We start from the raw sequence: 13,941 nt of genomic DNA on the forward strand, positions 1-13,941 counted from the left end.
CTCATTCAAAACCTGAATGCTCTCAGCCTCGAGTGGCCCCGATGTGAGCACGTTTTGAGGTACGAATGGAAAATACTGTAATTAGGATAGTACATGATTATGTGTACTGCTCTGGGGAGTATCAAAATCGTTTCTATACAGTCTATCTACCCCATCCTTATGCCACCTCTGTAAATGATGGCCAGCCACCCTGTCTAAATGCAGCAGAAACTGGGAAACTGAGGCATAAAGCAGCCAAATGACCTGCCCAAGGTCATCTAGTCATACGGCCAGAAACGAGATCTCAGCCAGGCAGTAATCTGATGAAAGCGAATGCATCTCTTTATGATTTAAAAAAATCACCAAACGGCTAGAAATGAGTTATGGTATATTTCCTAAAAGCCTAGAAAAATAGGCTGTTTTTAAAAACTAAGTAAAAACATTTTAAAGGAATACACTGTGACTTCGAAAAATGAAAAATGTAGGTATTAGCTATGAAGAATGACATTTCAAGGTGTCAAAATTCTTTTAAAGTAGCAGTTTTCAAACTAGACTTGGGGAAGGAGAAGGGCCTTGGGATGGCAAGGGGGGCGAGCAGGTGGGTCGTCACCCCTTATGTCCCTTAGGTTTAAATCACAACAGTTACTTTTCTAAACTTTATACTAGAACTTCCACACGAGACTCTGATAAAAGAGTTCACAGCTGAAAAGCCAAAAAGCGGAGGAAAACCACCGTCGAAACCTCTTTTAACATCTATCTCTTATAGCTCATTTTAAATGGCAATTTGAAATCGAAGGTGATATACCATTTGGTGCCTTGGATATGTTTTAGTCTTCAATCGCCAAAAAATAATGGCAACTAAGTAAATACAGTCTATCTGGGATTATCATCAACTAGCATCAGGCCCCATCCCATTAAAATGTAGATTATTTCTACAAAATGACTTGAACCCGCTTTACTATAGAAATTATGTATTATAGATTCATCTTATACATGGCCTTTCAAAAAGGTTCTCTCATGAGTCCTATATTTTGAAAAGATAATTAAACCTTCGCTAGACAATGTAATGTTTCAGAATTTCTATGCTTATTAAAACTGCTTGGTTTCCAAATCACATTAATGTCTCCTTTGACTATCTTATATCTAACAGACTTAAATAGGTGAGAAGACAATAGAAATATCATTTACTGACGGTATTATCACTTATTGATATTATAAAAATATCAAGGTACAATGTGAAAATGTTTTTTATATATGAGAATTGCTCATTCTTCTTTTGTTAATAAGTTAAAATCTATAATGTTAATTTTGGTGCTTCCTATACTGACAGATGACTTTAGCAGTAACATCCAGCATGAGAATGGATTAATTAATGTCCGTAATAACACACACACGAAATTGTATTTAATCACTAAGTGTTAAAAAGTTCTAATAATTGCTATTCAAATAAATCCTATTTCCCTGTCGAATCTCATAAATTTAATTCGTGTTCTTTATTTCTATACTTTGTACATTCTGAAATCAAGAATTTTGTATTAAGCCAACTCCTTTTTCCTCATACCCAGAATTTACTAAACGGACAAAATAGATTTTCTTAGTTGCCTTTTGCAACAAACTGACAACATATTATTTAACGGTTCTTCAGGCTTTCGATCCTGTGACATGTGAGGACAGACAAGGAGGAAGCGGCGCTGTCAGAGGCGGCCGGAGCGCTGCAGGGCCGGCTCATCAGGGCGCCCTGCGCGCGCGGGGCCCGAAGCCCATGAAGCAGAAGCAGCGCCTCCCCTTTCGTGAAGGGAGCAGCAACTCAGGGTGTCAGCACGGAGGGCCCGTGGTGTCGGTCCACGTGGGCGGCCCCAGGGGCCCAGGTCCATTGTTTCATTACAGAGAAGAGGGAATGTTTCTCAACTTCAGAACTGGCAAGGCATCCACTCGACTTCAGCTTTTTAAAGATGACCACGGAGAGACTGGTCTCTAAGCCAGATACCATTTACTACTGAGAGCTGCAGAAAGAGCATCTCACTTCACAGAGACTATACAATCACCCTAAAGTTTTCTGATTCTAAAAAGAACTTGCTTCAATTTAAATTAGTGAAGTAGATTTGAAAGACTGAGTCTCAAAGTGTTTTTCTAATGTCCATAATATGCATGGCTTTCTGCTAATGCAGACAGCTTTGCTTCATACTCAAATTCAATTAAATTTCGGTATTTTAAAATGTAAGGGACATTTTATCTTCCTTCTTATTGGTTTTTATGTTGTATATTTTTTACTTCTGAAACAGTTTAGCTAGAGTTTTAGATATAGCACAAAATCATAGCAAAATGTCTTATTAAATGTCATGATTGTCATCGAATCAAACTTTCAGATTAGTTTGAAGTACAGGAAAAGATTTCTCTATAGTAAAAACAAATCAGAGACATCTTTGCTTGACGGATATTCTCTCTATTGATATAACATTGAATTAAAAATCAGGTCCAGAATTTGTTTCAAACATCACATCTACATTGCAATTATTTAAGTCTATTTTATTTCACCACAGTATTATATAATGTGCTTTTCTTATAGCACTTAGTGGAGCAGATATTTACAAAATGGAAGTTGTCCACTTCTACCTATATGCAAATTAGTTCCCAGTAATTAAGTAAGAGTTCTCAAAGCAATTAACGCCCAAACTCATCACCCCTTAGGGTAGCAAAACAAAGTATATCAAAATACCGTACTCCCATTTGTCTGAGAAGGCAGACACACTCTAGCTCCTAAATAGAGATTTACAGCACCTAATGTGGCACCTATAATATAGGATCCACAGTACCTATCATCCATCCGGAAAGACTTCAGCTGACAAAATATTTTACTCTATATCTTTGGTTAATTCTGTCAACAAATGCTGGGCATCACGAGTTTTTTGGCCATAAAAAAACTGGCCCATTAAAATACTCAGTGAAAAAGAGAGAAGCAGGGTCGGGCCTGGTTAGTACTTGGATATGAGAGACCACCTAGGAAGACCAGGTGCTGTAGGCGAAAAATAAGGGATTGTGTAAGCTGACAAGGTCCTTGCAATTCTCTGAGGTCAACCAAGGGTTGTTTAGCCTGAAAAAAAAAAAAAGAGAGAGAGAGGGAGAGTGGTCCAGATGATCTCTGTGTCATCAGAGTTTTACGGCCTAAGGACAGGAACGTCAGCCCATGGAGTTCTGCCGCCCTACGCATCAGAAAGTTGACTTTGCGTAGAAGAAGTAAGCAAGCAAATGATGAAAATTATCAAATAAGTACACAGGAGATGAGTGAGTCAGTATGCTAGTATGGCCAAAGAATATTATCATTCTAAAACCTAGCATTATTAGGTTTGTGTGGGAAAAGGAACAGTGATTAACTTTTAAAGCAAAAGGAAGAGGGAGCAGGAGCCACACGCAGAGACGCCGTTTAAGCATCCGGGAACCTCGGTTACTAGACAGTGGTTCCCTGGCTATAAAAGTAGTAAATACTGGCCCCTCTCCAAACACATGGAAATAAAACAATGGATTACGGAGTATGCCTCTCTCTGGCAAATGCTGCTGCCATCGTGTCCCCTAGCCAGGGGACAATGGCTGCCACCCCACGTGAGAAGGGAGGGGAAGCCACAAGCACAGCTCTCGCTGGGGCGAGAAGGAAAGCGGCGTATTACACAGCAGCAGTTAAAACACCAGCTCCACCAGCCGCTCGAGGACACTCGACACGAACAACCTGAAGCCTGAGGGTCCGGGGCCGGGCGGGCGGTGGGGGGCTGCTGCTGGGCGCAGGCAGCGAGCTCCTGCCGCCTCTGCTGCTCGGCCTTCTTGAGCCTCAGCTGCTGCAGGCGCTTACGGAGCAAAGCTATCTCGGGCCCCCTTAAAAACTCTGACATAGACAGGAAAAAAGAGGTGAAAAGAGAGTGATAAAGGGGAAATGGTAAGAATATGATTATACATTCGATTACACAAGACAACAGTAAGAATATGATTCTAGAAGAGAGAAGGATTGAAATTAAACACGTCTCATAGAGGAATACAAAAACCAAATTACTCATAAAAAAAGAAATTACTGGTCATTCAATTAAGAGATAAACTACACGCTCTTATACACCCAAATGCTTCTGTTGAACTTGATGAATCAGACACATACAGTCGTCTAAGAATATTTAAGTAATTAAACAGAATGAAAACCCTTCATAAGCAAAACATTTAAAATGAACATCCCTTTCCTCACTAATTTACAACAAGATACTAAGAAATGAAAAACTGAAAAATACCAGTTATCTGATCTACACACAAAAACTACTTTACTACTTTTAATCGAATAATAATTTTAAAATTCAATTATAATGATGAGTTATGCATTTGGAAACAATTCTTGAAATTTATTAGTGGAGCGCTCTTTAAATAAAAGTTACGTATTTTTCAGTTAAAATGTTTCCTTTTATGTTAGAATTCTTGTATACTTTTTCCTTTTTAATGCTCAAATATAATTACATGTTTAATATTTTCTTAAACTTTTTCCAAAGCAACGGTTGAACATAAAAAGTCGAAATATGACATTTTTCTATAGAAAACAGAAATTCGGCAGAGATACTTATCGAGTGCCTACTATGCATGAAGCACCATTTTAGGCTCCGGAGATAAACAAAATAGCGAACAAAACAGTGTCTACCAATGTGGAGTTTACGTTCGGAGGCAGATGTCAGCGAACACACACACGTATGTAATACACATGCATGTGTCTGTATGTGGCAGGTGGGGTAACTGCGGTGAAGTGAAGTGGGCCGGGTAAGGGATGGGGCAGACGGAGCCGGGGAGGGGTCGTTTTGTGTGAGGTCATTAGGGAAGGCTTCCCTCATGAGATGATTTTTGAAGCGACCTCAAGGACGCAAAGGAGCAAACCACAACGATCTCTGGGGAAAGAGTGTTCCAGGCGGAGGGAAGGCCAAGTGCAAACCCGCTCAGAGGGGGAAGGGCGGGACGTGGGTGTGGGATACGTATCATAGGCGACGGCAGCACGATCTGCAGATGGTGTAGCTGTGGAGTGATCCCAACGCTTTTGGCCTATGTCACAGCCAAATCAGAGCTGCCGTTTACTGTGACAGGAAAGAATCGAGGAGGAACACGTGGCATTCGAGGAAAGAAAAGAACTAACAGATATCCATGTGGAGAAACTGAGTAGGGACTGAATGTAACAGTCTGGAATTCACTGGTAAACTTGGATGCCACTGGCGATGTTACTTGAAGCCACCTAGAAAGTACGTGATGACAGAGAAGAAGTCTAACGACCGAACTCTGGGACACCCCACTGTGGAGGGGAGAAGACTCTCCAGGAGTGAGAGCGAGCAGCCCGTGAGGAAGCTGGAGAGCCGGTGAGCAGACTTCCGCGGGCAAAGGGGTGACGGTGTCGAGAGGATGGAATAAGCACGTGTGTCAAAGGCGCCGACACGACGAGGAAGATTCTGAGACTGACCCACTGGACTCTGCACCTCGGACGTCACTGACGGTCACTGCTGTTTCGGTGAAACCACAGGGGCCAACAGTTGACTGAAGCAGGGTCAAGGGCACGGGGAGGTAATGGAGGAGAACCACTAGGCACGTATCCTCCAGGTCTTGCCGCTAATGGGGAACAGAGAAATCGGGTGACTGCCGGAGAGGGGGTAAGGAGTCAGGGAGATCTGTTTCCGTTTGGGAGATGACACGTTTGTGCGCTGATGGGCAATGTCGGATTGCGTGGAGAGAAATGGACAGATGCAGGAAGGGCGTCCTCGAGCAGACGAAGGGGATGAGCTGGTGGATGACAGGAGGAAGTGGCTTTAGACAGGTACACAGAAACTCCATCCACTATGACCTAGCAGATTGCGGAGCCGTGGGTGGCGATCGACAGGTGTGCGATCTGATGGTGGGAGCACCCAGAATTCCTCTCAGTGACACTGGCAGCGAAGTACACAAACTACGAAACAACGATCAGCCTGTTGTATGTGCCTTTATGTGCGTGCAAAAATCTGGTTGATTGTTTCGGGAATCAGTCATGTCAGAGAAACTAACCTCTTGTTACCATGTTGTCTATTTACAAAGACGGTATTCCATTAGCCAATTGACAGTTAAGATTTAACAACCCAAGCATCACCGTAGTCTCTCCCTGCTAGTTCTTCCTAGAAAATTCCCTGGTACCAAGCAGGACCGTACTCGCTGGGACGTAAACTGTGATGCTCAACGGCAAAGCACCTCCTTCTCAGGTATATGCACAGACGGCATTTGTTGTCAGCTACTGCAATGCTTCCCGCGATGCAAAACAGAGCATTACTATGCAGCCACAAGGTTTGTCATTTTACACTTCAAAAGAAATTACCATAGAGAGACAGACTACATATATGTCAAACTTTGCTAAGAAAACAGAAAAACCACAAAAAATTCACCCAATTTCATTGCTGTTTCAAACCCTCTCTCCTGCACTGCCAAACGTTTTATGGGACTATGAGAGTCTCCATCTTAGACCCACGGGTGCCATAGCAAATAAACAGCACACTCTAAGCTTAAGCAGTGACATTCTCTACCCTGGAGAATCAAGATTTAGTTGTGATAATGTCACGAACCATTAATTAATTCCTTCAGTGATTTATAAAGAAAAATCAGTTCGCTTGCCTTTAAGACTGGTTGTAAGGTGGCTTTTTCCCTCCTTAGGTTAAAAAAAAAAGAAAAAACGAGGCTAGATAAACAAGTCAACGCACAGCTAACCAGAAAAGGCAAATACTGAATTAAAAATTCCAACTACACATACCGGACTAAACAAATATTTCTGCTAGCGGTTTGACATATTAAAGGCAGGTAAAATACATACATATTACATCCTTTAAAAAAATGTATACGCACAAACATATATCATTTATAATGTGAATAAATATGGGGAGAATTCGTTTCGTTAACATAAGCCAAAATGGAAAGTAAACAAAATGAGCACCTTTGGGTGGAAATAAAAACAATGACGACCTGACAAGCCCTGAGCCATGTGTCTGGAACCGCTGACCGGAATCGGATACTTCCATCTCCTGACAATACCAACTCTATTCTCGTTTTCTTTGGAATGACTCCAGGCTAGTCTCCCCAGTGACTTCATTCCCCGAGACAGAGGGACAGCAAACTACCGTTGACCCAACAGAGGTCGCCTGATCCAAACCTCGCATCCTGCCTCTCCGACACTCAGGGCCGCTGGTCCCCACAAGGCCGGCCTTTACACCTGACTCGGTGGCAGGTCACCTGTCTGCCGTCGGTCCCGCCCAGGCGACCCGTGAGCACTCCTTGTCCCAGAACTGGTCATGCCTTTACCGACATTCCGGTTCCTACGGTCTCTTCTCTAGTTTCCCCACAGAGGCCGTTACTCTGATGCCGTCACTCGTTTCTAATCTACAAATGGCTGTGCCTAGTCTCAGCAGACGCTGACCCCCTTTAGGAAACTGTACACTGGGTATCTGAGCCCTGAAGGGTTTGCTTTGATACGCTACAACGCAGAGTTCTTATCACCCCAGCAACTTTTCTACAGAGCTCAGCTCAGCTATAAAGGTTCTGAAGAGACCTAAATAAATTTTAAGTCCGAGCAGTTATTTGTAAATAAGCAGAAGTCAACACTTCAAAGAAGTTACCATGTGACATTACCATAATATCATATAGTATCTTAATGATCCTCACGGTCTGAGTGGTCCTTTTCGTTAGACGCAGGGTCCTTTAGGCGACTCACTTCCCAAGGCGAGCCCCCAAAACTGAATTTTGTATGCACTGATACCCCCTTCATTTCCAAAAAACCACCTCCTCTAATCGTATTCTTTGATTTTGATTAAAAGGAAACCAAAGGAGAAAAAAGCCGGCACCTGCTGGAATGACAGCCTCATCTAACACTCTCATCGCCGTGGGGAAAAAACTACAAACAACACATGAGATGACGACACTTCCGGGCTCAGTTTAGAAACGACGGAAGGTGACGTGCGATAGGGGTTACCGAGAAAAGTACTTTGAAATGCTTTTTGTAAATAAAATTGCGAAGATTTCATTTTAACCTATATAGTTTCGGTTCGTAGTCATACCCTTCTGGTTTTTAACTAGATAATCCTATAACCACAGTCTTTTGTTGAATAGTTAAGAAAAGACCATGTACATGAATCAAAACATCTGATTAAATTCTGGGTGATGTATACAGAATACGGTTTCAAACGGTCCGACTACATGAATTAAGATAAAGTCAAGAATACAAAGGGGAAAGAAGTCAAAAGACCAAAAAGATCCACCCACTGCTTCGGCTCCCATTTGCATGCATCTATCTCCTGATTCAGCCGTAAAAACTATAAACACTAAAATACGGCTGAATGTGCCCTACGTAGCTTATATTCTAGCTTAAAGATAACAGTCTTAACTGCATCTTTAGAGGTAGTGACTATTTTGGGGGGGAAAAAGGCTTATGCGGAGTAAGAAAGATAATGCCTCTGTCTTTAGGAGTACACTCTAGAGAGAGAAAACAAGTCAGTCGAAAATGAACCGAATAATTACAAAAAATGTATAAGTACCTTTTAAGAAATAAACGAGGCTACATAAAAGAAAAAAATTTCAGGGAGGGTAGGAAAAGATGAATCGCGCTAGGGTAGTTATGGATGACCTCCCTCGGTGACCTTTCAGCTGAGACCCAAGAAAAAAGGCGTCGGCTCCACGATGAGCAGGAGGAGAGTTTCTCAGGCACGGAGAAGGGCACGCACAAAGGCTCAGGGTCAGGGAAAGGAAGGAGAAGGTGGCACGCTGGGGGAACGGTTGGAGCATGGTGACATCGGGGACCGAGGGGCGAGGGCCGGGCGGCACTCACGGGCCACAGCGTGGACCGTGGCTTTTCTTTTCCTCTGCAGTTGTGGTTCCAAAGGCAGTTAGAAGTCTCGGAGGCGTTTTAAACAGCAAAGTGACAGGACCCGATTTAAGATTTTTTAAATACTTGAAAATACACGGCTGCGGCCTGGAGAGTAATAGTAATAACGGGGAGATCAACGAGCGGACAAGAAAGACAGCAAGACGGAGCGTAGAGCCAACAGGACCTGCTCACGGATGGGGCCTGGCACGTGAGGAAAAGTGAAGAAGCAGGAATGACTCACGGGCTGCTGAAATGAGCGAAGGGGCGGTGGCAGAAGACCTTCCTAAGCTATGAGATGACCGAGAGGGAAGAGATTACGAGACGGGACGGACAGGAGGCCAAGTTAAGTCTGAGTCTGGCCAGGTGAAACTGAAGAGGTCCACAGAGTGACACGATCGCTCGGGGACAGAGTGTTTACAGAGAGGAGAGCGGGCTACGGGGTTCCACTAAAATACTCAGAAGTGACCAGAACGAGAAACGCCGACGCCGGTGACCGACAGCCAGCTGGAGGCGGCAGTTAGAGCTCACGGGCAAAGCGGCCGAGACGCCGAGAAAGGAAAGCGCCGGAAGAAAGAAGCGACGGTGTTAAACGCGCTGGGTCAAGAAATCGAGGAGGACACTGGCAGAGACGTCCGCTTTAGGCCGGGCACAGTGGAAGCCGCTGGAGCCTGACAGGAAGTTCCAGTGGGAAAGGGGACTGTGAGGCAGAAGGGACCTGGAGCTCATCTGAGGCCGAAAGGAACAGTTCGGTAGGGAAGGCAGTGACGGCGACGCAGGAGGAGGAGCGAAGCCTCTGCGAAGCTGGAAGGGACGGGAGGGCACGGCTAGCCTGGGCGGGAGCGGACACACTTCTTCCTAAAACGCGTCGCCTCCGCCGCAGACAATGGCAGCACAGGTGCCGGGAAGCTGGGAGATTCAAAAGTAGAAAAGTCGGTGCTTTTTCGTCCCCACTGCGGACAAGAGAAGGTTATCGTAAGGCTGGGGGCTGGAAGGGGCGGAAGAGTGGGACGCAGACATTTCGTCTCGCTGCTGAGTGACAGTGGTGAACACCGCTCGGACACGGTGTCCGGCACCCACTGAAGTCTGTGGCTGTGGCTGCCTTCACTCATTCAGGACTCGGCGCAGACCGAGAGAAGGCAAGTAATTAGGTTCAATCAGAGATGCAAGTCTTCACGTTCCCAACGTCCCCTTCCTCCACCCCAGCGAACGTGACGAAGGAAACGCAAGGGGCACGGAGGAGAGGCAGGGACAGGTACATAAAGAGGCGTCCACCGCATGGCAGGAAGTACTGTTCCTTTCCTCCACCTCTGTGCAAGGCAGTGACAGAAATCATGCCTCTAAGGACGCACGGACAGTGCCACCATCACAAACCGTCTGGGCGCAGACGTGCGTAAGGGACTGGGAAGCCAAAGATTAAGTGCCTCTTAAAACGCTGGGCTCTGGGAAAATACAAGGCCAAAAAAAGCAATATGATCGTAGTGACATGGAAATATTCCAATTTTCCATGTTATCAAAATGATCAAGTTTCTTTTAATAACCTACCAGTTAAAGATATTTCCGTACTTTCTTGAAAAAAATTTATGGGCAAAAGTGCCAAGTAATGTTCAATGACCACATACGTGATCATCACAAATTTTTGAATTTCACTGATTCAAACGACTACAGTATTTAATACTTACATTAAATTTGAAAGATATTTAGCAATTTGAAATGTACTATCAAAATGTGTTAAACATCTATAACAAAAAAATGAAACTCTAAACTAAGTAATCTACTCAGAACGTGTTTCAGAAACGAATGGAAGAAGTTACGATGAGTGGACGTGCGAACACGAGCTCGGGAGAATTCTTGCTAAGTTTTCCTGATAACATAATTGATCGAAATCTTTAAGAACGTTTCCAAGAACGCTATTACTTCAAAAGTTCTTGTTTTTACCAATTGCACCTGCTTTGAAAAGTCAACTTTTAACCGATTCTGTCCCAACTTCCCACAAGTTGAAAGGTCAACTATACACCAGCGTTAACCGTTATGTAACTGATTCTGGCTTCTATTCCCATAGAAACTGAAAATGAATTACCAAAAACGGGCTATACCGATAAAAGAGTGCTTAATTTAAAGCTTAATTTAAAACCGTATTTGGTGATCTAGTATCAGATTCCAGAGAAGCAAGAACAAAGTGACAGCTTGGCAGTTAAGCTGTTAGGAATTTTTTATAGGTTTTAGCTTAGGCCTGCCAGCTGTATCTCTAGTTGCTAATATTTTTGGTTATATGTCAAGTAAAATGCTTCCTTAGAAGAATCCAAAGGAAAATATGAATAAATATCTTACTGGTTATTATAATTACATGTATACAGTTAAAATGTCAAGTAAACTAGACATTATCTGCTGAAAATTACTGTTATAAATACTAGTACAATCCACAGTTTAGGGGGAAAAAGTTGAACATGAGGAGTTATAATACCGGGGAAAATAGTACTTTAACAGAATTTGGGAGTTAATTTTTTTCACTAATATCAAGTTCCAAGAAGAGTAAGATTTGCTAAAACAATTCTTTTTCCCATAAATATAGGAGAAATAATTCTTTTGATAAACTGCATGTTGTTGACAAGAGACCATATCAAATGCACCACAGAGAATGTATTAAAAGTGTTTCATGGTTTTAGGAAAAATAATCAAAAATATAAATACAATGGGACAATAATAATTAAGGACATATTTCACCATTACTTTAACACAGACTAGCAACCAAATAAGTTTAGAGAGATATTTTGTCTAAAAACGGCCTATAAAAGTAATCGCTACATCGAGTGCTTAAACTACGTCAAAACACTATCTGCCGGTAGCTACGTTTTAAAAAAACTGTCTCACGTAAATGGAAGATTCCTGCTACGTGTTACAACTCATGCGAGTCAGGCACACTAGAACCTCGTGCTTGGGTCACACGTTCACATACTACGTGTCATCGGGGCCATTCACTCCAGCGGGAACATGTGATTTAGCATCTTTCCGAACGGCCCAGAAGGAAGTTCTCACGATCAGAAACCATCAGATGACCCACAGCCTAGGTAAAGAGTGACATCCTCACCAGACTGATGGTGCGTGTGCTGGCCAGACGCCTCGACGGACGGCCTTGGTTCACTGTCTGGAGAAGACAGTAGAGGGGGCGGCGGGCTCTCTGCAGAAGACGCCGGCGAGCGGGCCTGAGCGGACGCCGCAGAGGACGCAGAAGGCTGCGGGAACTGCTCGGCTGCGGCGTCCACTTCCATGGCGCTCTCCGCCGCTTCCGAGTCAGCGCCCGGCGGGACCACAGGGAGGGTCGAAGCTTCTGGCTGACTCGTCCCACCTTCAAAGAGTCCATGTGAATGCAAGTTCAAACACTAGATGCCTTCCGAAACCGACTACTCAGAAGAGGTGTGTGCGGGACATACAGGCGCACTTGAGTGTGCACACGTGCACACTCACACACACACACACTCAGAAACATAGAATATATAGGAAATCAAAAGCGCCCACTGGTGGTTTGGTCCATTTGGCTCATTGAGAGGGGTAAAGATCCATCTACAGCACGTTCTCGTTAAAATGATCTTTTCAGCAAAATGCTCAACGTGGCAGCTTCGCTCAGACGAAGCTAAATAACAGCATAAGTGATGCCGATAAACAACGTCTCATCCCTTAAGTTTAGAGATGATGGTTCTGATGTAATAGCTGGATAATAGGGTAACGGGTTTATGTCGATACAGTGCCACCCTAGAACATCGTGTTCTTCGTACAACACCTAATAAAAACTGCATTAGCAAGAGTAAAACCACGAAGAGGCCAAAATAGGGTTAAGTTCCTGATTCTTGTTTCATAGCAGTGATGTTTTAACCACTAAACTAACACAAGGCAGTTATGATTTTAAAAGGCCTGAATGTCTGCTATGCGCTATGCTAGGCTTTCTGCTATCTGTAAAGGAATGATTAATACTCAATAAACATTAAAATTTTCTGATTTTGCTTCAAATTTAGATTTTATTAAAAATGGAGCAGACAAACCAAGTTCATGCCTTGCAAGACACAACTACCACAGAATAGTTTTTTAATCACCATGATTTATTTATTTCTTAGTTTAAATTTAAATACAAATTTAATTACCCTTAAGCAAAGCCACAGTCCAGAAAGTTTTTGAAAAAGTTAACTGATATGCAGGAGATAATAAGAAACATTTATGGATGAAATTCAACAGAAATTTTTTCTTTGGAGATTTAAAACATGTAGAAGTTAACTTTTATATGCCTCATTTTGGACTGAGAATAGGTAACTTGCCAAAACCCACAAAACTGGAAAGTAGTAAACAAATATGATAACAGGTCAGCTAACACCAGAAACAGTAATTAATAAGCAATGTACATAAGTAACCCAAAGGAGAAACTTCAATCACATGCAACTTATTTACCTACAGAGTTTTATATATTTCTACTCGCAGAGAGTATACAAAAAGGACTTTAAATGGGGAATATCAGATGCTCTTACTTTTTTTAAGAAGAGCAAAAAATAAGGGCTAGAACGAGTGGAACCTGAAGGCACATATTATAGCCAATACCCTTTATCCTCCACTGCTTCCCACGACAGCAAGACCCTCACTGTAGATATAAAACATGGCATCAGTGAGATGACATAAATAAACCCAACTTCGGTACATAGTTTCTGACAGCTTTCTGAGGACTGTAATTAACAAGGAACATTACCTCTGGGCCGAGGCCTTCCTCGCCCTCTAGTGCTCTGTGCGACCTCGCTCGCTTCTTCGAACCACCTTGATAACATGTCAGACATTCTCTGCATCAAGGACACATTGGGACTTTGCTCTCCTACGGCAACACGAGTCTTATCAGTGAACTTAATAAGAGTTAGTCTTTCATTGATGCGAAAACCTAGATCTGAGGGGTTTTGAGAATGAAAGCAATTAAAAAAATTCAAATTGCCAAAAAATGCTATGAATGTATAGAAATCGACTAGAGCTGTCGTCACATCTCATAGTAGACGTTTAAACGAGTGACGCTCCATCTGGATTTTGAGCTCCCCAAGGACAGGACTTACGTCTCCTACATC

At 43.0% G+C, this 13,941-nt stretch overlaps 1 protein-coding gene across 6 annotated transcripts in view; it reads right to left on the reverse strand.

Annotated features, from left to right (window-relative positions):
- The window catches only part of DCAF6 (DDB1 and CUL4 associated factor 6), a 70,760-nt gene that overhangs the window by 33,796 nt on the left and 23,023 nt on the right, over nucleotides 1-13,941 (reverse strand). For 5 of the 6 annotated variants that reach the window (XM_039881525.1, XM_039881524.1, XM_039881522.1 and 2 more), the window contains exons 9-10: nucleotides 13,581-13,700; nucleotides 11,940-12,197 (exon numbers count right to left, since the gene is read on the reverse strand). In XM_039881525.1, coding sequence (XP_039737459.1) covers nucleotides 11,940-12,197; nucleotides 13,581-13,700 — 378 coding nt within the window. The remainder of the gene's footprint in view (nucleotides 1-11,939; nucleotides 12,198-13,580; nucleotides 13,701-13,941) is intronic. The other variant, XM_039881526.1, reaches the window with a different exon arrangement.

This window comes from Pteropus medius, unplaced genomic scaffold (assembly GCF_902729225.1).
Source record: "Pteropus medius unplaced genomic scaffold, Ma_sr-lr_union100, whole genome shotgun sequence".
Taxonomy (NCBI): domain Eukaryota; kingdom Metazoa; phylum Chordata; class Mammalia; order Chiroptera; family Pteropodidae; genus Pteropus; species Pteropus medius.